This window comes from Falco biarmicus, chromosome 5 (assembly GCF_023638135.1).
Source record: "Falco biarmicus isolate bFalBia1 chromosome 5, bFalBia1.pri, whole genome shotgun sequence".
NCBI lineage: Eukaryota > Metazoa > Chordata > Aves > Falconiformes > Falconidae > Falco > Falco biarmicus.
Window position 1 is genome coordinate 16,013,727 of NC_079292.1, and position 26,845 is coordinate 16,040,571.

The 26,845-nt window shown below is 39.6% G+C and overlaps 1 protein-coding gene and 1 long non-coding RNA gene across 3 annotated transcripts in view; one reads left to right on the forward strand and one right to left on the reverse strand.

The window, feature by feature from the left end:
* The window catches only part of KMT2E (lysine methyltransferase 2E (inactive)), a 62,360-nt gene extending 40,324 nt beyond the window's left edge, over nt 1-22,036 (reverse strand). Inside the window, 2 exon segments of the mRNA XM_056339529.1 lie at nt 4,216-4,400; nt 21,682-22,036. Of these exon segments, the coding sequence (XP_056195504.1) occupies nt 4,216-4,286 (71 nt within the window). The 5' untranslated portion in view covers nt 4,287-4,400; nt 21,682-22,036.
* Nucleotides 22,037-23,639: 1,603 nt separating this feature from the next.
* The window catches only part of LOC130149661 (uncharacterized), a 66,673-nt gene continuing 63,467 nt past the window's right edge, over nt 23,640-26,845 (forward strand). Inside the window, exons 1-2 of one of the 2 annotated variants that reach the window (XR_008821979.1) lie at nt 23,640-25,574; nt 25,697-26,750. This is a non-coding gene — a long non-coding RNA (uncharacterized LOC130149661). The remainder of the gene's footprint in view (nt 25,575-25,696; nt 26,751-26,845) is intronic. The other variant, XR_008821980.1, reaches the window with a different exon arrangement.

Consider the following 26,845-nt stretch of genomic DNA (forward strand, 5'->3'; position numbering starts at 1 on the left):
GTTAGACCAAAATCTTAGTATTATGCCCCAAGATAAACAAATTACCATGATAAACTGACCATGATATCTTGCTAAAACATCACATGTATTTGTTAAGTTTTTCAGTTAGCAATTCGAAACTGCAAAATATTCACAAGGAACAAAGTAAAAAGCACCACAAAAAAACCTTCTCCCATGCTCTTGGGCTGCAATGACTCAAGATGTTCATATGAAAATAGGAACATAATATTTTCTCAAATTAATCAAAAAAAGCAAAGATACCCATATTTTTTAAAACCCCCTAAAATAATTTTCATTTTGCAAGTGAAACTCCTCATGTTCTGGCTCATTTCCTACCGTTCATATTTCAAATTTCAAACCGAAAAAGTTCTGCGTGTAGCCAGCAGATGGCATTAGTGAGAAATGAAATAAAACACATGGAATCAGATCGTTTACAAAACTCCATGCAAGCCTATAGTTAACCTGTATTAAGGGAATCGGCTATCAAGCATTCTAAGCAATAGTAATTTCTACTTTAAGAAGTTTCATCTCCCCCACCTCATTCCTTTTAAATACTGTTTTGTTTCTGACCATGTAGTAAGGAAGAAAACAAAAAAAGACCCCAGCAAGCAGTTTGACTAATACCTGAAATACAATCAGTCCTTCGAATTTGGGGCCATCAACCACTTCTATAAAAATGTACATTCTCAAATGGGAAATAAAATCTCATTAAAACTAAAACTTTCAAAGGCAGGTGCCAAAAGCAAATCCAAGCTTTAGGTTATGAGAACTTAGCTAGTAATACTTCCTGATAACGTTTGCCAGAACTCCAAATGAAACCTCTTGCTTCCAAGCATGTTTCAGCAGCATCAATCTGCCATACACCAGTTTGACAGATCTCATTTTCAAGGAGTTCAGGTTTGTTGTCCTGTTGCACCAGCAGCCCTGAGCAGTATCTGGCTGAAGGTCAGCTCAGATAAAGGAATGTAATGTATTTTGTATGAAAACCAGTATTTTCTATTTCAAGACACTTCACCTAATCAAAAACGTGATGGGCTTCGCTATCTAGACCACAAAGAACCAGGTACTACTACTCTACCACAGAGTGGGTTCTGCTACCTAAGCATTTCATAGCAGGTCCTAAAACTATAAGCTGACCAGATACTGGTGTACAAACAGGCAAGCTTCCCATTGTCTTAAAATACTTTAAAAAACAGTAATAAAAAAAATAATCCCTGTTTCAGAAACAGTCATGGGAGGGTAGTTTTCATTTAAGACTACAATAATGTTCATAAACTTTTCTCCTGGACATTGAGCTCAATAGAATGACCCATATACTGTGGTTGTTGGATTCATTATACAGGCCTTCTCTCTACAAAACATATGCAGATATTAAAGAGGAGAGCAGTACCATCAATGGCATTTCCCAGTGCGCAACTTATACTCATGCTCTAAGCTAGACTAATGCTCTCTTCTCAAGTCAGGAAGTGCATTCTAAACCTTCCAAAATGGCTGGCTGTGCTTACTGTTATAAGGTCTTTAACAGTAAGAAGTCATGCATATTCATCTTCAGTAAGCCCCTTACAAATGGAGGCAAAATACTTGTGTGTTCCGACTACTATGGCACTACAAAAATAATCCACCGCTGGAGAGCTCACTTAGGTACAAATAACAAGAGACAGACTATTTCAACCAATTTTTGAGACATTCAAACTTTTTAATAGGAGTTATTCTCCACAAAGCTATTCCCTACAATTATTAAAATATGTGAAACTATGCAATCACATTAAGTACCCTTACTTGTAACTTTTTAACAGGCTTATCCCTTAGTTTGAAGCATAAGGGAAAAATCTCCAAGCACTAAGAGACTGCACTAAGGTAAGAGTTTCCCTACATGATCAGGTTTGCCATACCCCCATGCTTCAGCAACTGATGAAGCAGTATCAGACCTATCAGTCACAGCGAAGAAACTCCAACTCCTCCCTCTTGGGAAAACCCCAGAACTTGCTAAAAGACAATCTATGATTACTATCAATACAATTGATATCCAGCACACTACCCTTTGGAAGAAAACATACAAAACCCATGTAAATCTGTGTAAGCTGGTAGGTTAGGGACACACCTTTGTGTCACGCTTCTTTAGACAGTGACATGGCTTTTAAGTCAGCATAAGTCAATCATGCAACTACACATTTTTCAGCGTAAGTTTGGCAGAGATGATAAGAACTAATCTAATTGGCAACAGTCACTTAATATCTGAGGAAAAGCAGTTCCTAACTGGGTTGCTATGCCACAGTATCAAGCAAATAACACAATTAACTATCTTGTTTATACTAACAACTATATTTATTTATTTTAACTTCAGCATAACATGCTCTGTCTGCAAGGAATGTCAGTAACCTCAGGTATCATGACCTTCTCCAAACATAAAAGAAAACCACAGGAAAAGATAATGGGAAGAGCTGTGAATGGGTCACTCAAGTTAAAAAATATCCTGCACCAAGAAAACCTGTGTTCATGATATGAGAGATCAACAAAAACTTTAAAAAACTGATATGACAAGAAGCTTCAAATTGCAAATGCTTGATTTTTTTCAGATGAACGGCACAAAGTTAGAATAGCCTCATATATAAGTGAAAGCATAGGAGAGAGACAGCCCTTTTAAGAACTGTTCACGAGTTCTGCTTAAAATGCATAATGATTCCTTCAAAGTCTGGAAGGAAAGCCATTTGCTCCTTAAATGGAATAATATTACTTAGCACACACTCTCCAGCAAAGACTGTGTATAAACTATTTAAATTCCTGTTAGTTATTCAATGCATCCATTAAATGAAGGACCACTTTATGAAGTTTATTTTTGATCTATGAAAAATTTCAAACATGTATGTAAAATAAGTCTAATTGATTGTTTCAGTATCTAAACCAAGCACATTATTTTTGTGGTAACCAAAGATGGGGAAAGCCTTTAACATTACCACAGAAAGGTTCAGAGGAAGGCAAAGAGTAACACCAAACCAAAAAACAAATCCCAAAAAGTCAATTTAATATAAATGATGAATTTAACATTTTTAGTTAGATCTAAGACATGAACTGGGCATTTTTTCTGTATGTGTATGTAAAGTAGTAGTCAAGGTTGACTGTGGCTTATACAAACTCTCTTCATCTTTAAACTTTAGAATCTTTTGACACACATCTCTTCCCAAGAAACTCATCGTCATATATTCCATTAATGCAAAAGCAACAGAAAAATGGAGGAAAAAAAACCTGTCTGAAATATATAGACATCAAGGGAATCATGTACCTATGTACACTGGTGAAAGTTACAATACCGCCTTGGTCCTTCACCTCTCCAAGAACCAAGCTGTCCAAAATGCTATTTCTCCTCTTGTAATATTCAACAGCCAGCTTGATACTATACACATGGAAAGATGTATGTCTGACAGAAAAAACCTCCAGTCAGAGATGAACGCTAGCCTATCAATACTCTACAGATACAGACACCACTAGAGGGGAAAAAAAAACCACCCACAAAAAACCCCAACACACCAAAACCCACAAACAATCCCCTCCCAAAACAAATGAAAAACCACAAAACACCCCCACCTGCCCCTCACCCGCTGCCAAACACAGAAATCCACTATGGCTTATTTAATGCAAAGGAAGAGTTTCTTGAATTCAGGATTTCATTAGCTCTTTGTAATCCTTTATATAAAGTTACTAACTGAAATGAATTATTAACAAGTGAATTTCTGCTAGCTCTTCAATATAAAATAACTTTGGGAAGACATAGCATTAGACAATTAAGCGAAGTCTTCAACCTTCATAAAGGCATCTTTGTCTTAATTACTACCACTTTCTTGCAGTTTGCCACACCAAATGAGTTCACCTTTCCAACATGGGAAATCAAAATATTTTTTTCATAGAGTTAAAAGGCAAAGTATTCTAAGCAACAAGAGCAAAACTGGCAGCATCTGTATTTCTCAGTCTGATAAGCAAGGAAAATATGCATTGGTATAACAGTTTAGCTTCTCTTCTTTGCTCTCCCCAAAGAGGAATAAACTGACTTCAGAATCAAGTGACAGTTATTTAAGTATTGGGAGTCTGCTTCGTTTTATTGAATCCTAAATCCTCTCCACTGGTATAAAAAAAAAACAAAAACACAAGTCACTGGGGAAAAAAATAAATTTAAAAGCAGCACTGAAAAGGAAAACTTACAAATTATGTTCACATACTTACTCTGAGCCTGCAGCCATTTCCAAATAAGAAGTATCTGCTGTGTCAACCCCCAATGGGATCACTATGCTCATGACGTTCGTTTCTGATAAATTCGATTACTACGGAGTCCTATGCATTGGTATCCAAAACACTGGGGCATGCCAGCCACAGTGCTCATTGCAAACATCTAAGTGCATCCACAAACCCTGTTAAAAGAAGAAAAGAAAAAAAAAAAAAAAAAAAAAAAAGGCAGAAGACTGGGTCAGTTCATTTTAAAACCAGGCAATTCTACATCACAAAGAAAAAAAATAATCACTGTTGCAGTAATTTCATTAGTTTTATTTTGCAGAAGCAAAGAGAAAATATTCAATCATCTTTAAAAGTTAACTTCAAATACACTTATTCTAAGCATGTGATGATGCCTGAAATATTACAAACTGACAAAAATATCATCATTTAAATTAGCGATGAAAATATTCACATTCAGGGAGGTGACAAAGACTGACTTTAAGGCAGACTTACTAGATGTAAAGTACATTTGCTTACTGCTCTATGTTGTCTGAGCTCAACTGCTGTACATTTGAATAGAAGCCTGGTTACAGAATTTTTCAAGTATTTCTTAGGTCACTTTTGTTTTGCACTTTAAAAAACAAACAAAAAAATCCCACCACACACAACTTTCAGTATCTACAATACAAACCAAGGATGTCAAAAGAAAAGTGTCACAGCTTCCATTCGGTATTTTTTAAACCAAAATCATTCTAATGATTCACAATAATGGCATGAAACAATTTCCACCTCATTTCAATAGATCACCATCAGAAGATACTATACCCATCAGGTGCCAATTTTACAAGACTTTTTTCTTAAGTAGTAAACCAAAAAGAATCGGAAGTAGTTTAATTGTAGAGCAAAGCTACAGTCTGCTTGACTCACACAAGTCAATACACCAATCCTACCTGTATGGCAGTTACTGCTAGTCTCCCACTCCTCTTGCCAAGTAGGACAGAACACTCAACCAAGTACGAGAGGTACACAGCACCTCAGATACCTGTGTTCACAGATTAGTAAACTGATGCATTTTTATAGCCTAATATACACAAGGTATTCCACCGGTGACTAGATAATTGAAGGAAAATACCCCCATCTTCAATATTTGCATAATAAGTAACTGCAAACTCCTTCCAAAATGTCAAAATTGCAAGAACAGAGACCACTTTGCATGAAGCACATACAGTGCCTAATACACTCCTCCCACCTGACAGAAGTGTAGTATCTTAGCTGCAGTTTACAAAAGCCCAACAGTTTTGAGATCAACTTATTTTAACACACTCACCCTTGCCAAACACTAGATTGCAAACAAAAAAAGTAACGAGCCTCCAGTGAAAAATTGGAGGACTCCAGGAAAACATTGTGGACTTAAATCTGAATTTGCTCTTCGTATCGATAAAGCTGGCATCTTCAGGATGATAAGTGGCATCAACAGGGCATTTCTAAGGTATGAACTGGCAGCAAATCTTCATCTAACTTCTTAAATTTTATCTCACTACTGAAGGCTGGCAATTAACATCAAACATCTTGGCATGCTCTTAAAGTGCCTAAACCTTCTACAGTTCATACTCCCTCTAGACAGCAGAGGTTGTGTTTTGGTCCCATTACACGAGTAACAAAATACAATGAACTGGAAAGCAATCAGGCCAACTAGCTGTTGGGGTATCTTGCTTTCCTCATTTAAACACTGAGCATTTTCTTAATGAATACCACAACTGTTAAATGCATAAAATTAAGGAAAACACACACTATTTTCAAGAATAAGCAGCAAGAAATACATGTTACACCAAAAGCAGGTATAGAGTTTTAGTAGCAGGCATAAAAGAAACCCCAAGCACCTCTTACAGTTTAAGTGAGCACTCATTCTGCCACCATATAGTTTACTCATAGGGTAGAACCTTGAATGGCCTCATCTACAACTTACAGGAAACATCAGTTTATCATTTAGTTCTCTTCTGAAAAAGTAAAACATTTATATTAATTTCTACCCAATAATTGAAAGGAAACCATCAACTTCTTTAGTACAGGTAAATTGGCTATCACAGGCTAAAGGTTGTTCCACTACCAACGGCAGTTTCACCGACGCTAACAAATCATTAGCATAACAGAGATTTTATTTTATGCTTATTATAGAATTCTGAAGAACAGTTTCAGTGTGTTTCAAAGTAGGTCTGAAAGACATACTGCCTGAGATCATCAAGATCTGCACTTACACATTTTTTGCACTTAAAACTGTTCCTGGTGGTGGTGTGATTTTTCTTAATCGAGTGTTCTTGAAACGCTTCTGACCAAGCAAAGGAACAACTGGAAACTTCCATACACAAAAATGCCCAGGAGACTGATGGAAGTGAAGAACCTGCCTTCGACAGTTGCCTCATGGGCTAGCACATCTACAAACTTATATAAAGCAACTAAGGTTACCCAATCATCACATATTCAAGTGACCTTCATTGGCAACACAGAAAGATGTTGTTACCAAATCTGAAAATCAAGTGAAATTTGGGGATGCTTTTTTCTTTTGATGTGGAAAAAGAAAAGAGCTATGTATAGGCAGGCTATTAATTGCTAATGCATGGCACAATAGATGCCATTATCTCTGACCAAGCAAATACATCACCACTCTTGTAAGAAAAAAAAAAGGGGGGGGGGGGGGGGGGGGGGGGAGGAACAACAGAGCCAAGACAAACTTCTTACCCTACTGTCAGCTGTTGAAATACATCCTTAGTCAGAATTCACCCACAAATTCTGAGACTAATCTATGCCAAGTAAAATCAAAGACTTTGGCAAAACAGTGTTAAACAGTTGTTTCATCTAAAAGGAAGCAGAACATGATTGTAATGCTACCTCATCATTTTTTACCACCTTAAGATTTCAGGTCTTGACAACACACACATGCACAAAACCCTCGAATGCTTTTCCTCTGCCTATAGTTAAGTATGGAAGAATGTAGGCAGTCACCAGCTCGCAATACCTACACAGACAAGTTATTTCAAACAAACACAGCTCACTATTTGAGTAGCCACCCTCAACCAATTCTTGCAATAGGGCAGAATAGGGGTAGGGGGAGACGCAGGATAAAGTCATTACACTATGCTCACTTATTAACAGAACTGTGACCTTATAGGCCATCCAATGACGAACACACAGTGATGTCAGACCTGGGATGAAGGAAAATAATTATCTTCTGTCATGTCAGAACCAGAAGTATTGCCATGACACACTAAAATATTGTCATTTATTGGATTATACTACAAAAATTTGAAAGTTCGGAACAGAAAATAACGTAACCCTGGAGAACTTTCTTCCTTCTCCATCTTAAAAAGTGACTGCTTATCCTTTGAAGCTTGGTATTTTAGATGAGTCATAAAATACTATCTGCTATCATAATATGGTACTTCCCAATCTCTGCAAGTACCCATCTATTTCAGGCCTCTGACAACCTGTCACCCGTGGCCTTCTAAGAAACTGTTTTCATAGGTGCACTTCCTTTAAATAACTGGCCAGAAGGACTGGAAGGAAGGGTGCTGAGAAGTTGTCTTCCTACAATCCAAGCAGATTATACACAATTTAATATTTAAGAAAGTCTGTCTTCAAGCACTATGATAATTCGAAAGTCAGCAAGATCATGCTGGTTTCTCTGGTTAATTTCAAAGTCATATAGTTAAAAGGCACTACGTAAAAACTGTCCTCCAGCGTTCAACGATCAACTCTTTATTGGGCAAAGTTGCTCACGTACTGTAGCTTAATCTCGGCATCAGAGGACCTCCCATTTTGTTAGGGCCCACTATTCTTTCAGTGATAAGACACTGTAAGCTTTGACAAAATTTTGGCCATTCCTTAAGATCCGTAAGATTTTCTGCATTATCACCCTACCAGCCCAGCTTTCCATATTAAAACACATTCCTTATTTGAAGAATTTTTGCTTTTATTTAGGTGCAGTTAAAAAAAGCTTATCTTGCCTTAATAATGTAATTTTCATCTTAAAAAACAAAAACACTTCTTGTTCAACCTGGTTAAAGCATTTATCTTGCACGAAATCAACCTCCTGCAAGAAACTTACCACACTTCTACCATTCAGTCACATTGGTTTACATTTTCTCTGGCAGTGTTTTTTTCCCTCTAGAAAATACATAGGAGCTTTTTGACTTAATAGCCATATCAAGTCTACAATATTTGAAGCTTCACCATACTTCTCATCATCCATTTTATGATACCACAATCATTTTTTTAAATTAATCATGCTCTAGCAGAAGTATAAGAGCACAATACATTGCAAATTACTCATTTGTGTGACTCCATACAAATGACATCACTTAAGCACTAAACAACAGAAAATAACTTGCATATTATTCCTGAGGTATTCCACTTACACAACATTATTCTGTGGTCTAACAAAGACTACATTTCCTTTCTGTCATCCTTGTAAGATCAAATTTTGACAGCAGAATTAAAAACTTTTTCACTGGTACACAGAGGAAGGAAATAAAAAATATATAGAGGGCTCAACTCTTAAATCAGAAGGTAAATGGGTAATCTTAAACTAAATCTGTATTTTTTAACCTAATCCTACAGGGTCCAAACATTCAAAACTAAATCCAGTTGCTATGATCAAATGCTGGCAAAAAAGAACACCCAAGTCTACTTTATCAGCATGTCTTTTTTTCTCTCCTTCCACCTGCTTCTTCTAAGACCATCAAAAGCTATACAGAACAGTTTCAGAAAACAAGGAGATGACAGATCACCCAGACAGAAACTACACTTGAAAAATAAGAACTTGAAGTCTAGCCAAACTGTTCAGATGACTCCAACAAGATTTCATAACCCCAGCTATCAATCATCCTCTAAGTGTCAAGAGTCCAGATAAATTCTTCCACGGCATTTTCCATGTAATATTTTGCATCTTTCGACTTTTTTCTCAGGTAGGAAAGTATTTTTTTAAAAAAGCATTTAACTAATTTTACTTGCCTTTTCTTTTACAGATTCAGAAACTGGGATCCCAGTACTTAGATTCAAACAGAAAGTAAGGATCTAAATCTGATCAGAGAACTGCAACTTACCTTTACTTTTATTAATCATGAAGTATGTTTTTCAAACGAGAAGAAACCGAACAGCACTTGCTGTACTGGGAAAGGTACAACTCACATAGTTACGTGCTATACTGGTAGCTCACCTCTGCAAGACGTTTAATCTTTTTCAAGAAAGGAGAGGGAATATTAAATAGGATTAAGTATCCTGCTACAACCTATGCTATATGTGTAAGAATACTAAAGCTCTTATCTGGGTGCACAGATAAAAAACTTTTCACAAAAATCAAAGATAAGAGATGGTGGCAGCACCAGTAACAAATTTTTTGCCTTAATCATAAAAGAAATCCTGAAAAGAAATTAATATGATAATATGACATACTTACTGTAACAAGGTGGTGGGATTTTGTTTGGCTTGGGTTGGTTTTTTTTTAATCCACATTTATCCCTAATGCTAAAAAACCAAAGGGCTGGGGGGGGGGGGGGGGGGGGGGAATCAATGAAATCTGTTGTTAGTATTCTTAGTACATCTGACAGCCTTTCACACAGTGTCACTGCTCCTTGTCTTTCCTTCCCTATAAATCAATTTCCAGATTCTGTTGTCATGTGATAGGTACTAAAGACAAAAAGTATTTAGAAGTCGGGGGGGGGGAAAAATCCACTACAAAAAGGAACAGAATTCAAACTACGTGCAATACAACACTTGTTTTCCGATTTACAGAGGGACCTCAGTGAAATCATGAATTAAGCTTACAACTGAATTATTTCCTAGCTCGAATCTAAGAATGTTCCACATAAACAAAACACTACACTAATTTTAGTAAGCTGATCGCTAAATCAGTTCAAGTTTCTCACATCACTAAGTATTAAAAAAAATAGTATTTTTGTTCCTGTTTATTACCTCAGTATACACCTGAAGTTCTTCAGTATTTTTTATCTAGCAATTGCCTCCATTGGTCACCACCCACTGACAATTACAACGTGAGGAGGGGGGGGGGGGAGCAGGGGGGAAAGTAGTTACATAGTTTAGATGTTTCAAGACTTGGGGCTTTCATCACAGAATGCCTCTGCAGAGAGGATTACCAGGCCCTCCCAGAGCAAAAATTTAAGAAAGAAAAATCTAATTATAATTAGATTAGCCTGTAATTCTGTGTGTTTAATGAGAGGAAACAGTGCTGGTTTATGATTAAAAAATTATTTAGATTTTATACTGATGCATGCAACTTTACCTCAAAGTCCTTTGCTAATGTCACTGCAGAAGGATTAATCACATTAACCAAATTACCATCTCTATAGTGTGCTTGCTCTGCATCTTCACAAAGTCTACATACAAAATACATATGAGGTAAAAAAATTAATCAAACCTTCTAACCTATGTACAAATGCCAACTGTCTTTCCTTAATAGAAAAAAAAATGTAACTTTAAATATACCACAAAATATGTAAAAGGTGAAAGTGATAATTTACCCATATTTAGTAAACTGAGTAACTGAAACACCTGAGAATAATTAGCACTCTTGAACATCTGAAAAGTTACAGCCTGTGTTTCCCAACTTATGGAGAAACAGGCAGTTCAACCCATGTTTAAGCAGAGCTTATTTCCCCTGAGCAAAAGTACAGAAGCAGCTCTCTTTTGCTAAAGTAAGAGTACTGATTAACCCACTGCCTCACATCCTTTAAATAAAAGAAAAAAATTAGTAACAATTTCCTGGAGCAATATTTAAGTATCAGAATACACACAGTACACATAATGATTCATTTTTAACGGATGTGTACAAATCCAAGGGAATTAACTTGAAGCTTGCTGGAACAAAACAGATGAAACTGCTGAAAGAAAGTGATCTGTACAGGCAATTTTCCACTTGTGCGTGGAGCAAGGAAGAGGAATGATAGAGAAGAGTCATCAGATTTACAGATAAAAATGATTAAGACGTAAAATACAAAAACCAGTCACATGACAGTCTTGAGTCAAGCAAGACCTTTCAGTTCAACCAGCACATCATGCTAATCTCGTTGTAACTTCAATTTGAATGTAACAGCAATCTATCTGTACTCACACAGCACTAAGCTCAAACCAAACCCCAGCTTCTGTTTGCTCCCAATAGAAAATTCATGCTACTGTGGGTCCCTGTCAGCTCCACAGGATCATTCTGAAGTTAGTAACTAGAGTCTCACATCTCAACAGGGTCTTTCAGGCAAGATGCAAAGACTTCCAAGATCATACTACTGCTTTCAGACCTCTGCTGATTCCTGCTGAACTTGGCATTAGTTGTTGTATTATACAAGTCATCTCAGGTAATACAGATGACCAACAGGTAGCATTCCATCCAATTTCCTTACCACACCAGGAAGAACAGTCTACAAGGTGTGCTGATGCCTTCCTTCCCCTTTAAAAATGCTTTCTTTATAAGGGGAAGTGCATAAAAGCATGTTTGAAGTGCTGGTACTCAATACAGCATGCAGGAACACAGCTATGTATCTTAAAATTGAAACACACCAAGTCTACTACATACATTGGAAAAAAGGAGAAATAGAATTTAGAGGACAAATGCTTAAAAACATCTTTATGCATAAATTGCCATTTACTGAGCATGCAATCAATCTAAACATTCTTCTCCCCCCCCCCCCCCGATTACATCATATGTGTATACACATTTTGCAATCGTTAACAAAAGCAATTCTTGTCATGCCTTCCTTCAGATTTACAGGCCAACAATTTTAACTTGTGGTCATGGGAAACACCGTTCCCACAAAGAAATCCACAAGAGCATACCTAAGAGAAGTTGGTAACACCTATGCTCTGGTACTATTATACAGGAGAAACTTCTAAGTAAAAATGCTGTGTGTTATAGTCCACAAATCCAGTGTGAAAACTGCTGTCCTGACCTACCGTAGAGCCAACAAACTGAGCTTTCCTACTTGGCTTCCCTGCCTACTATTTTCTTTTTTTTACTTTTTTTAAAAAATTTGGTTTTAATTGGAGGAGGGGGTTTACAGGGAGAAGAAAACACTAATAAGATCTTACTAAAAAAAAACCCTATGTGTTTTGGTAAACTTTTGCTTTCCACTACTGCTCTAACCACTCTCATCTTCTCTATACAACAGTTAGGTTATCTGGAGAACTAGGGATACAAACTGACATTTTAATGATATACTCTAGATATCCTTCCAATAGTGTACTACTCTGTGCACACACATGTGTGTATATGCATATATGTATGTATCTACACACAAATCCGGAGTAAATGTATGTAGCATACACATGCGGCATAAAAACATGTATCAAAATAATCTGAGTATTTATGTATTACTGGCTGTTTCTAAGGAGATAACACATCCTTAATCAGACCTAGAAGCAGAATACATGAATAAATGACTAATCTTACCCACAAGGAAGTTCCTTCTCTGTTTCCCCCAGCATGCTGCACCATGGTATAGATTTTGCTAAGTGATTAGGAGGGATATCCAACTTCCAAATGTTCATACTGCAACTGCAGTGGTGTAAGTATGCAGGCTTAGAAACATAAACTATGAGTCCAAATTCAGACCTTGGCTACTGTTTGAGGCTCTCTATGGTAACCTAACAGGTAAGTTAGCAGTCTACTTCAAATTTGTGCCAAGACAAAAAAAGGTAATAGGTAAAATAAGACAGAGTAGGCATACTCAAATATAATACACAAATTAGGACTCAGTAATGACTAACTCCTGCAAATCACACAGAAGAAATACCTTACTCAAAGAAATCTGGTTTCCTAAGTGTTTTGAGTTTGTGCCCAAACATTCCCACTGACCTAATATTCTCTATATCCTTCTCATAGCAGTATCTTCCTCCCCATCACAGTATTAACTGGTCCTGGCCTTATAAGCCCCTCAATAACCTCCTATGCCATCCACACTGACCTACACATTGTCAGTAGTCAGGTCGATCTCACCTACTTTTTAGGTGCCCTGCCAACCAGCCAAAAAAAAAAGAAAAAAAAAGTACCTGTTACAGCTGGTTTGGAGTTACACACACAACAGGTAATGGCTAAATCATTACGCTTCCTCTCCCTACTTCTCCCAGCATACTAGTCATAGCTGCCCCTTTCCATCCCCTTTTGGATTTTCATTAAGCTTCAGAAATCTCAAGGATACCAAGTTCCTAACCATCAAATTTTTGGTTTTTAAGTTATCAGTTGTACTGAGAGACACCTAGTGATCATTAGACCAACTTACTTAAGAAACGGTGCTATTACAGCCAAACTACTACCGGGTAAGGCTCCTCCTCCTACTTTGCTTTTAGTCTAGTGCCAAGATAGAGTAAGAACAAGCATGGTGAAATAAGGAGTTCATCAGCATACTTATGAACATTCCAATACAATAAATACGGGGCTTTACATTCAACAAAGACCTCAGGCATGTTTGGAATGACAGCCAAACTTCATGAATTGGTCTCAAGTTTGGGATCTGGAACAAAGAAGAAAAAAACCTGCCTCCTCCATGGTATCCAAGATTCATGTGTAAAAAACTTGAGTTCCTACCATGTATGTATCAGTTCTTCAGTACAGCTCATTATATGCATTACACCAACTCCAGTCATTGGAAAGCAAGCTGCCCTTTTAAGTATAAACCTAGGAACAGTCTGTCAGCCAACCAAGTTTCTGCCACACGGAAGAGGTAGTTTCCACCGGCCATAGGCTATCTTCCCTTTACTATCTGGTCCAAGAGTGCTGCTTTTGCGTATTGCTGAAGAAGTGATAGAAAGCACAGAAAGCGATTTCTCTTCCTCAAATATTTATGCCATCCCGTTAGAACATGGAAGATTTCCCCTTACCTCTTCTCTCTCTTCACTCCTCCTTTTCTTCTCTCAGTGGAAGTTAGACAAAGTATGAGACTAGGAATAGAAAAAGAATGAGTGGTAGAAAGAAATAAAAGTAAATGCACTTACAGAAAGAGTAAAGATTAGCTTATTGAACAGAAATCTATCAAAGAAGCAGTAAGCAGAGTTATAGAGAAAAATACATTTCCAGATTTTGGGTTTTATATTTACAGAAATCAACCCCCAAACCTGAAAATTAACTGCCAATTACTTGATGTCTCTATGTTTACTGAACACCTGCCATACTTCTTAAAATATACCACAAACAAAAAGGCCTATCCATTCAAAAATTACCAATTATTTCAGCTGGAGAATCAAGGAATTCTAAAATACAGGCGTAGCAAATGAAGAAGAGCAAAGAGAAAAAATTACTTTTTGATAGCAGTATTGTTTGTAACTTTAAGTATGCATCAGCTACCTAGCATTACCGTGTTACACTGTATCACTGCAAGACCTAAAATTCCTTTAAATAGGAATTCAAAGGTTAAGGAAACAAATGAAGTAATTCACCAATAAACAGATCTTGGCTTTAAGTCACTTTTTTCTATCAGATGTTTTATTGCAAACTTTTTTCTCCATCTATCAGAAAGTGGTAAATAACTGTTGGTTAAATTTACACAAAATGCCTGTATGCAACTTACCAATTATTCTCCAAGAAAACATTATTCACACCCATTACTTTAAGTCATTATTCTTGACAAACATTTCAAAATACAAAGAGTACTCTCTAAGTTATGTCTGCAACTGTAAGGGTTTATTTATTTTTTTATTAAATTTAACAGTGTGTCATATGGTACTTCTGCCACTGGAAAGTCTAAATTCTAAGGCCCAAAATTCCTCTGGAGAAGTAGTAAGGCTTGGCTGGGGGGGAAAAGCGGAACTGGAGCATCTGGCTACAAATACACATTGGTATTGCCTTCAACTGCCTAAACATTTGGTGGCTTCATGACATCAAATAAAATAGTTTTTTTTTTCTATGCTGCTTAATAAGACTTAGGACTCTACTATAATTATTAGGTACCTGCCACATAAGAAGTATATTCTTTTGACTTATTTGAAGTCTGACATTTCAGCTAAGCAAATTTTTATTTTGTTATGTTTCTACTTAGGTAGATTCCAAAGCCTAGTTCCCCATTTTATCATTTGACTTACATGAACTGTACAGCAGTGCTTCTACTTTTACTTGTAGAAGCAGTTTGTAGACATTCACTTAATTGTTACACTTACGCCCAGGAATCAAAACAAAAGCAAGTCAGAAAGTTGCACCCTTTCAAACAGAGACTTTCTAGCAGTTAGAACTTTTTTACATAATTTTAATCACAGTTCAACCTGGACTGTACTTCTTGGTAACAACCTGGCAGTATTTCAATGCTCTTTACTAAAATTTTGGGAGGAAGAGTGCAAGAAAGGGTGAGGGAACAGATGGAGGGGACTATGTCATGTTCAAGGACAGCCAAAAAGTACAGAAGTTTAAGTATCAAAAGACCTTTCCTACTTTGAAGAAAACAAAAAAACATTTCAATTGCAATTATCTTGCAAAACTATATTGACTGATTTGTATTAAGAAATTTACATTCCATGCATTTGTAACTGTACTTCTGTGCTTTCCAAGGGTATCTCAGTATGTATTCTTAATTGCAAAAACAAAGATATGAAATAGATAATCTTAAAATAAACACAAAAACAATGATGGTCTGCCCAGCAATAGAAGCACAAAACACAGCTTTTAACTTTCAATACTACTGCCACACAGATGCAGGTGGACGCGGGTGGGGGGGGAGCGGGAAGATGCAGTTTGTATTTTATTTGTCTTCCAGTACAGAAGATATGATTGGAAAGAGACAGTGGAGAATGAACAGAATTTAGAAAACACTAGTCATTCATGAAAACCCTGCAATTAAAGACCAAGATTCACATCAAGAGTTTCTACCCCAAGCAAAGAGCAATTAGCTATGTCACTTGGTAAAGCATCTGAGGGAGGAACTTTATCCTTATAACTAGTAAAATAACTACTGTATTGTTTATCACATATATATATTCACATTTCCTTCACAGTTATAGAACAATAGGTTTGGAAACTAAATGAGAGGTATGATCTCTCTATACCTTCCTCAAAAGTTATAAATAAATTGCTGTAATTCTCAGGTCTTCACCTTCAGTTTAAGTAGAATCTACTAAAAACATTGGAAAACTGTCTTTAAACAAATGGTTAAAATAGGATTAGCTGTCTAGACTTGGAATATCATCTGTCTTGTGATACAGTTTTAAACACAGCCCCATTACAACCGTAACAATTAGGAGTTAGCTCATTTTGACTACTCAAGGCAAGTTAAGAGCATCACCCACTGTTAAAGAAAAAAGTATCTTTAGACCTAGTCAAGTAAGGAGACTTAGAGAGTAATGAACACCAAACTGACTAAAATATTTGAAGCTCCTCAGGGTAAGATTCAAACCTGCTGTTCTGTATAAATTTAAAATTCTCACTTCATGAACACAGGATATTAATTTCTATGAATAATACAATAACCAATGGGCAACCAATTATAGGTCCTCCTTCTTAAAATGTACTATAAGGTACAATAGTGTCATTAAAATCCTAGTCTTATCATCTTGTCTTTCAACTTGATGACAACTTATTTTTGAGATAAAGACATAAAGGTGAATGATTAGCTAGACTACAACGGCATAAAACAATACACAAAACTACAAATGAGAATAAAATTTTTAAAAGCTTCTTTAAACCTCAGCTTGCACTACGACATTTTATTATCTACCCCTACTGACAAATGTTAACTTAAAATTAAATTCTAAAACTAGGAACAATACTATTTTGGCATTCCTACACTTAGGTGAGGCTTGCAAAGGACCAGCAGTTCTGTAAATGAGGCTGTTTTACAACCCTGCATCTCCATCTAAGCAGTGTAAGAACTTTCACATGAAAGGAGAGCTAGCACTCTTTCAATAAAATATGCAAAACTAACAAACACATCCTACTTGCACAGATGCACTGTGTGCTATTTCAACATATTCTTCATCTGTACTTTTAAAAATCTTAACTTGAGCAGACACTGTGACTTACCATAGTTCTTAAATATTTTAATTTAAAAAAATAAAGCACTTAAGTATTTTTAAAAATATATATGTTTTACAACAAAACGGTCCTCAAATGTTTACAGATAACCTTCATTATTAAAACCTTTCAACAAACAGCACAGCTTAAAATCTTGGCTGTTTCATTAATACCACATCGAGATTTGTAAGAGGAAAGAAAAATAATCTCAGTGCTTCCCAGTAAGTATATGAAACCTTGACAAGGTTTCTTTTAAATAACTTGTTTGTTATTCCTTAAAGGTAACAACAGTTTTGTCTTTGAACACAACTATAGCAGGGGGGCTTTGTAGTATGAAGACCATCAGCAGAATTTTGAATCCTCAGAAAAATTAGGTTAACTTCTGTGGGTATGATTCTTTGGTTAATAAGAAAATGTGAACACTGATGTAGTTAGAAATATTCATCTTGCACCATTCAAAAAACCCACTACAATTAGCATTTCAAATAATCCAGAATTCGGAATAATAAAAAAAAAATCTTTCTTCTTTTCCTTAATCCACATTATACATAAGGTAATTTTTTTTTTAAACCAGAGATGCCTTAACTTCCATTCTTAGCAATAAATCAAAACTACTGTTTGCACAGTGGAAACATTTATGCACTGTACCTGTTCCAAAAACACTGTCCAACAAAATTTGCTTTTGAGATTCACAAATGCTCATTTGTATGGAAGTCACTAGGCCAATAACATAGATGGACTTCTTTAGGATCTCTCTAGAAGTCTGAATTGGTTTTTATATTTTTTATCTTCTCCGCTCTACATCCCCTCATTCAATTTTGTTAGAATGTTAGACAAAAACAGCACAATACTTTCATTAAGCCTTTATTTACATTAATCTATTTAGAACAATGCCACAATTTCACAATTACGTACACCACTCCTTAACTGAGTCCCACAAATAATCCTTAACTTAGGACTTAAATAGACTCACCCAAGTCCACATATAAAATAATTATTAGCATGCACACAAAGAAAGACTGTCCTTAAATCAAACTGAGATCAGGACTAGAGAGACACTACAGCCTTCAGTATGACACCCATTTCTGCATTTCTTATGCTTTCCAACAGAATAAAGAGTTGTGTGCTAAAACTTTACCAAAGACATGAGATAATGCAACTCCTAAAAGTAATCTGAATTTTACTGCTAAGAGAAACTTCCCCTAGATATAGTCTAAAAAGCCTGTATTATTTCCCCTCCGAAATTTCCCAGATGGCAAAAAAGCTCACCCAAAAGGCTAAGTGACAGTTAAGCAGATTTTTTTTCCTTCAGATATGGAAAGCCTGAAGATACATAAACGGTTTTAGAACTACAGTCTACAAATTACAGTGCATTTGTAACACAACGTTTGTAAATCAGAAATGCCTCTTGAAAAAAAAGAAAAAAAAAGGCAATTCAGATTTCAAATCTTCCCTCTATCAAGAGGTGTTCATTAATCTGTAGGGGACATTTCATTTTTCATGAATATACTTCAACATATCAACATCAATGGAGTTAAATACAAATTTTTCTTTGTAACATTGTCTCCTTAAATCACAAATCTGTTTTTATAAATGGAGAAACTGAGTCACAAAGGCAAAATGACTCACTACAACTCATACATGGGCAACTCCGGAAAATCTCAAAATTCCAGACTCTTCATGCATAAAATTTGTAATCTTTAAGATAAGCTGAAAATTTTGAATATTTCAATCTTTGTGTTTATTTCACACCCACCCACCCTATGTTTTTTGTTAAGTGTACAATTTTTTTTTAATTTTCATCTTGAATCAGATGCCTGCTTGAGAACATGACTGAGGCCATAAAGTTCGACTGCAGAACTGTGTAGCCCTCTAAGTCGTAACGTTAAAAAAATTACTCACAAGAACAGAAGCTTTAAACCTAGAGAACAAAAGGAAAACATTTCCCGAAAGGCCTATACATACATTCTTTCGAATCTTATTCAGGTACTTTTAAATATACAGAGTAAGACATGGTTTATTAAAAATATCAAATCTATATAAATAAGGAAGGTATGATGGAAGCATGCAATACTGGACTATTAACGCATCACTTGGTGGTTGGAATCACTCAGCCTTTGGCCTCAAAACACATGAAAGGCATGCATTAACAACACACTAAATGTTTTACTATCTCATTGTTCAACTTCAGGTATACCTTAAACCATGTATTGGTGCTTCTAAATGCTACCTAAATTAAAATTCTTTAGAGATTGCAGACAGTTTTGCCACTTCAATACCTCACTTTTGATTGTTTAAATCCAGAAGGTTCCAAAGCTATACTAGCACAGGAATTCATACCTCGTTAAACCAAGGACAAGATTAAAGACAGGCATCAAAAACAAAAAAGTGAAAAATTACTATTTTGTTGTTGTTGCTTAAACCACAGAGTCTGTAGCCTCCACAGTTTGTATCAGAGTACACTACACCAACTACCAAATAATAAATCCTTGTGACCTCCCTTCCCCCCACTCAAACATATTTATAGTGGTGATACTAAAAGGTTCATATTTCAATTAGGAAAAAAATTAGAGGTTAGGCACCGCACTTTCCCTCAGTATTTGTATGTGTATCACCACATATACAATTCATACAGCAATATACAAAATAAATTGAAGAAAAAATGTAATACCAAGATCACATGGTGACAGAAGAAATTCCACATCTTAATAAAGTAACAGGTTATAAATTCGCATGCATTATATCTGCAAGTATTAAATTCTTTTAGCATTCTCAAACTATAAATACATGGAATTACTACCCTGATGCCCAGCAGAGGTATTTCCTGGAAGGTGAACTTGATGTTCACAAATGTGATTCCACAAAGAACTTGGCTGTTTTAGTGATCTTTGATAAATATTACCGGGTTTATGTCGTTAATAGGATGGACAGAAGTACAGTACCCATCACAAACGCAGGGGGTTTTCCTAATTATTAAACCGACATACATATTACCTTACAGCAACCTAAACACACCCCTCAAAGAAGCTGCTTGAGTCTGTTGCCTCTTTCCACCCCCCTTTTCCCCGACAAGAGTGGTCTCGTTCACTTGCCTTTCACACACATAACCAATAAAATTAATCAGCTGGAACACAGCATTTTTAAATCGCAGTAAAGTCAAGAGATGTTTTGTACGTTATTTGAAGGGAACAGTCTTTTCATTTAAACATAGTAAGACTCTAATACGCTGCAGACAAACGCACTGCATGGGGTGTGGAGGACCCGAGCTGATTAGATTACCACAACATCAGCCTGAGGCCGCCATTTTTAGAATCTCTAAAGGACAAAAGAGGGAAATTAAAAAATTTGCTCCACATTTTTTGAAAAGTAACTTTAAAAGTATAGTGATAATAATCAATTAATCATGCATTACAAGTACAGCCATGGGTATATCTTGCTTTTCTCTGATCTGAGCCCTGAGTAACAAAAACGTTTCGTTATTATTCCTTTAAGGTACTGTAAATAAACAGACTAAAACATTCCTAAATCTAGATGCAGCACAAAACTTCTGCTTTTAAAGACACGCAGTATGTACCGTTTTAGGGACCTCAGGGCTTTTAGCCACCGCACATTCCCTAATGGCTGAGTATGGGGGAATACAGGACCTTTATAATCAAGCTATATTATGTTTCTCTACCCTATTTAGTACTACACAGTGAACCGTTTGTTTCCCTCCCCCCCCCCATGTCTACAGCAATAGGGTCTACCCCACCGATCTTTATTTATTTGAGAATGAAATATGCCACCCAAGGAACACGAACACTGGCTGCAGAAACTAAAGCAAGAAAGGGATGCACCAATATAACTACTTACACCCTCAAGAAAGGGGGTGGAGAGAATGATCCCCTTTTAAATTGGCACAAACTCTTCAGGACTGCTTTCCGTTCGTCCAGGTTACACCACGAAGCAGAGGTATTAGCAGGGAGGGAGGAAAGGAGGCGGGGGTGTGGAAGGCAGAGAGATTAGGCCTATAACGAGCCATTTTAGTACCACAAAGCAAAAATACACAGGATGGAGGAAAAGAATAGATTTCCCTAAGCTTCATAAAACTCAATACGCAGTCCCAGTAACACACAAACCCCTTCTGAAAACCACCAGTCTAAGGAACTGTACGTTGTCACATAATAGCCCCTTTTGGCTCTTTTTCCAAGCATAATGCATAAATCTGGCGTAACTGCCAAAAAATTCTCCTCAGCTCCTCCAGTTACAGTAACCCGCCATATTCACAAGATATAGCGACAGCCTGCCATTTTTTAACCAAACCCCACAAAAGGAAAAACAAATTCAAGACAACTTAAACAGAATTTAAACGCATTTCAGGGTGGGAAGGAGTTATACTCGCACCGAGGGTAATGAGACGTTCCCGTCGCATTTCACTCCCCTTCTGCCACCCCCCTCCCCACAGCACCCACAGCAGAATACGCTGGTAATAACCGAAGACTCACCTGTAATGGTCACAGGCCAAGCAGCAGGACCCCTCGGCTGAGCCCCTTCTCTATCCCAACCAAAACAATGCAACAGCCCCACTGCGGATATTCCTACCCTAGGCAGGACTCAACCCTCAGCAGGCTTCTGGTAAAAGAAAGAAAAGGGAAAGAAAGGAAAGAAGACCCCCCCCCTCCCCCCAAACCTAACTCAGCGCGCAGAACCCTACAAGGACCAGCTCGGAAGCGCCTTTGCCTTGGGACCTATGTACAAACCCCGCTGCCACCGCTGCTCCCGTGTCTCCCTCCTTTCAGCCTCCTACGCTCCCTTCTATGTCACTGCCTCTCTCTGGGAAAATGGCGTCCGCTCTCCCCTCCCTCCCACTGCACGGGGCTCACCCGCCCCGCCTGGCAGGGGCAGGGTTACCAAGGCGAAGCCAAACAGCCGCCATTTTGCTTACGGGCTGGGAGCGCAGTCTGCGCCCGCCGAGCCCTCAGTGTCCATTTTGCAACAGCGCTTTGCACGTTACACTGAACGGCTCGGGTCTGGGCGCGGCCGAGACACCAGACTGCGGCAGGGGCTGGACAGGGGGGCTGTGAGGAGGTGTGGAGAGAAGTAGGGCAGCGGAGGAGGGGCGGCTGCAGCTGGGGCTGCTGCCGGGGGCGATGCGCAGCCCCGGAGGCGCAGACCGCGGGGGAGGGGCAGGGGCTCCGTCCCAGGCTGTTGCGGGACCAAACGCGGGCGGGAGGATGTCTGACTCAGAACTGCATCCTCTGAGGCAAACACGCCAAAATTCCCTCCCCGGCTGCCCCCCCCGCCGCCTCGGCCTCCTCCTCGCGGCCGGCGTTACTCTCAGCATACCTGTTCTTTATGAATCTCAGCCTGAGGGATAAATTTTTGCCACAAAGCAGGCAAAAAAAGCCGGGTAGACCCGCCGGGTCTAGCACAAGCAGAGGACCTTACTTGAGGGGCGGGGAAGAAACGGGAGTGGGAGCTGTGCCTGAGACCCGTTCAGGGCAACGTGGAGGTTTTGACTGAACCTCTGCTGCCAGTAAGGCACTCGAGGCTGAGAAGCTTCCCCAAGGCGTTTTAGGGCTCGTATAAGGCAAGTGGGAGACAGCGTTTTTTCTTAAAGCGAGTGGGACAGCACTAACTGAAGGCGTTTCTTTTCTGCCGGGAACGAGACGAGCAGTGAACGAGCTCCTCTTAGTTTAGAAGAACTAAAGGGAGTTTCCCCTTTAGGGAACGGCACTTGGGGAGCAGGTACGGTCTGCTTTTGTCCGGACCAGCGGGAGCTGGCAAAGCTCGCGCAGTGTTTCAAGGCAGACGCAGCCTCTGCCGTTTGTACCGGCCTCCTCTTCCTTCCACCATGTCCCCTCCCAGCTCCTGCTCAGCCCGCACACCGCCCTGCCTCCCCTGCCCGGCTTCAGCCCCTCCAGCGATATGGCTGATTGAGGGAGGGGAGGCGGCGGCTGGGGTTTCATTCGACGCCCACCAGGGGCTGAGCGAGCCTCCTTCAGTGCGCAAACTCGGGGCACCAGATAAAAGCTGGGCTGGCAGCTCTTACCCTGCCTCGATGGAGCCGCCACAATCGGGTGACCGGAGAAGCAGTTAGCAGCAGCGCCATAGACTAGCGTCCCCCACACCTTGGGCAGAGAGAGTTTGGGGCTCTAAAGAGCTGCTGCTGCGGCAGGAGGGAGCCGAGGTGAAGGGAATCCGCTAGCTGGTTGGACGCAGAGGAGGCGGCTGTAACGGGGCATTGAGTCTGAGGGAGGAGGGGGGCGATTAAACGTCTTGTGACCACGGCGGAGTCTATGGGTATTTTTTCCTGTCTAACTCTTCTGTGCGTGTGTCTCTTGTTTCTTTCTCTCTCTCCTTAGGGCGCTTGGCTGGGGCTGCTCGCTCGGGTTCTGCCTGTTATTGCGCGAAATGGCGGCTGCCGTCTTGGTGGGTTTGGTTGTCGGTTTTTTGTGTAGGTTTTTTTTTTTTTTTTTTTCTTCCCCTCCTATTCCCCTCCCCCCACTTGTGCCTTGGCTGCGGCCCCGCAACGAACCGCGGCGGCGACTGAGTCAGGAGGGGGGAGGGAGCTGCGCGGGAGCCAATAGCCGGGCTGGCCGGGCTTGCCCGGCGCGCCCTGATTGGCTGACGCTGACATCATCCTGCAGCAGGGGCAGCCGCAGCTGGGCTGGGTTGGGGAGCTGCCGGGGGAGGCTGGTGCAAAGGGAGAAAACGGGCGCCATGATCCCAGCGAGAGGGAGGACTTCACGGGCGGGGGATCCTTGAAGAGTCGGTGAAAAGGAAAGCAGGACCAGGCCTTGGCTTCTCCTTCCCAAACAGTGCCGGGGTTGTGAGGAGAGGAGCGGGAGAAGAGCAACTCGTGCTTGCTTTTGTAACTGCGTCAGTACAAGATGGCGCAGGGTCTCCCTGGAGAGGGAAGGGAGTTGCACGTCCGCCGGAGGTCATGTGACCGCGTTGCATTCTTGTGGGGTTTGGCTGCAGACCAAGCTGGCTGAGGCGGCGGCGGCGGCCCGGGAGAGTCCGTGCTTCCCACCCCCTCCTCCCCGCACTGTGCCGTCGGTGCCGCGTTGGTTCCCATTTCCCTTCCCCCATTAACCTTCTGCACGAGGGTGTAGCTGCCGCCGAGGAAGGTTCTCGCTTCTTTCCTCATTCTCCACCCCTCTCCAGGGTGTAGCTGCTCTCGGGGGAAGCTTTCCATTCCGCCCCCTCTTTGCGTAAGGCTTTACCCATCGCAAGGGAAAGTTCCCCCGGGCGCCCACTCGCTCCGCCCGAGCGTGGGAGCAGGCGGTGCGCGGCTCTGCGCCGGGCCCCCGCGGCGGCCGGCCCTACTAACGTAAATGCCACCCGCTCTCGCTCGGCTTCCCCTCCTCGTGTACGAGAGCCCTGTTACCTGTAAGTTAGGTTCCCCGGAATTGTGCAAAGAGTCGGTTTCGGCGATGTTTAAATGACCTCATTAAAACAGCTGGCGAAAACGTACAGGCTTATGCGGAGTTGCTCTGATGAGGAGGTCGTCGCCTTTCTAGTGTTGTTTTGCCGGGGTGGGGGGCCGGAGGGAAAAATCTGGAAGCTATTAATAATTTTATTCTATTTGAACAGAGCTTCGTTACGGAAAAATGGATCGATATGCTTTTATTTGTACGTTGTTGGATCCTGTTGTAGGGCTTGAGCAGCTTTTCTGTGGGGTAACGTGTGTATGACAAGGTTAGGCCGCGGGTGGCCTGTGTCTTAACACCACGATGTAAGTATATATACGTGGTACAAATGAAAACTATGGGATGTGAATATGCCCCGATGTCTTTCAGAGGTTCATTGGAAAATGAATTTGTCACACAGGTCTGGGTAGGCTTGGAAGCTTGGCAGATACATTCTCTGGGTTTTTTTTTATTTCAGTCTTCTGTTACGGGGAAGTGAAAAATGTGTGTTTTCCAATCCTAACGCTTTTTTGTTTTCTTCAAGGACTGCAACTGGTGTTACTGTTTGGGTGGGGTTCTCGTGTTTTCAGAGCAATTCAGTGCTAGTTCACATGTTCTTGTGTGGCAGGGTGTAAATTTAGCCTCTGCATCTTACCCAACGAACAAATTAACAGTTAAAATTGCTGATGCTTTAAGGGTGATGGCTTGTTCCATTTAGAAGTTTCGTAACACACTGTTCTTGGTCTGTTCCCAGAGAGATGTGAATATTTTTTTCTTCTCTCCCCACAGTGGTGACCTGGTGGGGAATAAAACTTGAGTATTTGGTGAATATGTTGTGTGAGAACTACTGGAATGAAAGTAACTGGGTATATGACTAATATAGAAGATTCCTATATAATCGACGCTACTTAATATGTGTTACATAAGTAATATGGTGGGGTGGAGTCATTACATAAGAACTGACTGGGGACTTGGGAACTACTGTAAGTAGTCCATATTGGTTGCAGATACAGCCTGCAGGGCATCTGTGTGGTTGGGGGGGAGCAGAGAGGGGTAGAAGAACAGGATTGGAAGCATCTAATAGTGCTACATTTTTCCCTTGTAGGTTATATAAAGGATACCAGGAAAGAAATGGAGGAGATGCTAATTAAGGATGACACAGTGTGGAGTTATTGAAAGTTTGGAGTCTCATGTGAGCCTAGCTTTTAGGATATAAGCTCTGCTTCCCAAAAGAACAGGATCCCCCCCTGCCTCCCCCTGGCTTTTGGAGTGTCACATGGTGGCTGTCAGCTGAGTATCACACCAACCAATTTTCTTCTGTGCAGACTACTATAGAGAGCAGGATTCTTGAGTCCAACAGGTCGTGAGTTACTGGAAATGGTGTTAGAAGGAGGCAGTTGGTTTGGTGACCAAACATTTAAGTGACTGGATTATTGATTCTTTTTGTGTAGGCATAGTATGACACAAAGTAAATAAATACTCCCTTTGTAATGGAAGCTTCCAGAGTGGCTTTCAGCGTACAATGGTTCTTTTGATACAGATCAGATTTATTTGGGACCTGATGTTGTAAATAATTCCTTGAAGATGTGTTAAATGAAGAATGTTAGTTCAAACTAAAGATCTGGAAAAAAACATTCCTATTTTATTAGTACTTGCATTTAGGCATGTATTATACAAAATGGGGAGTAGTTGCCTACCTCCCTACAGGGGAGCAGTTCAAATGCTTATGTTACAGAGTAGTTTATATATAATACCTGGAAATCAGAAGCTTAACTGTGACAGCTAGAGCTTTTAATTCTTAAAGCACCCTTTTAGGTAGTTCGTGTTAATACTATTTTTTTTCTTGAAAACCAAGTGACCTGCTGTAGAAGTTCTCTGTGTAAGTGGTAGCTTATTGCAGCAGCACTTGAGTTGTCTCTGATTTTATGAAGCTGTAGCAATGAAGGCAAGTTTTAATGAGCACGTAATACTTTATTGTTTGCCTGTTCAAGATTGTTTTACTAGCTGTTCTCAGGGAAGCGGTTACCTTCAAAGAAGCAGTAGTTGCAGCAGTGTTGTAGTGCAGTCTCAAACAATGTCTGATGCATTCTGAATTAGTTCTGCTGCAGGAGATGAGTGAAAAAACAAACAGGCTAACTACTTTGAGACAGAAACTTCACGTAAGGGGATTTGTCCAGAGGCCGGTCTGGTGCAGACTATGCCTTCATCTAGAAGGCGGGGGGAAGGAAAGGAGCTGTAGGAGAGGGAGACTGGG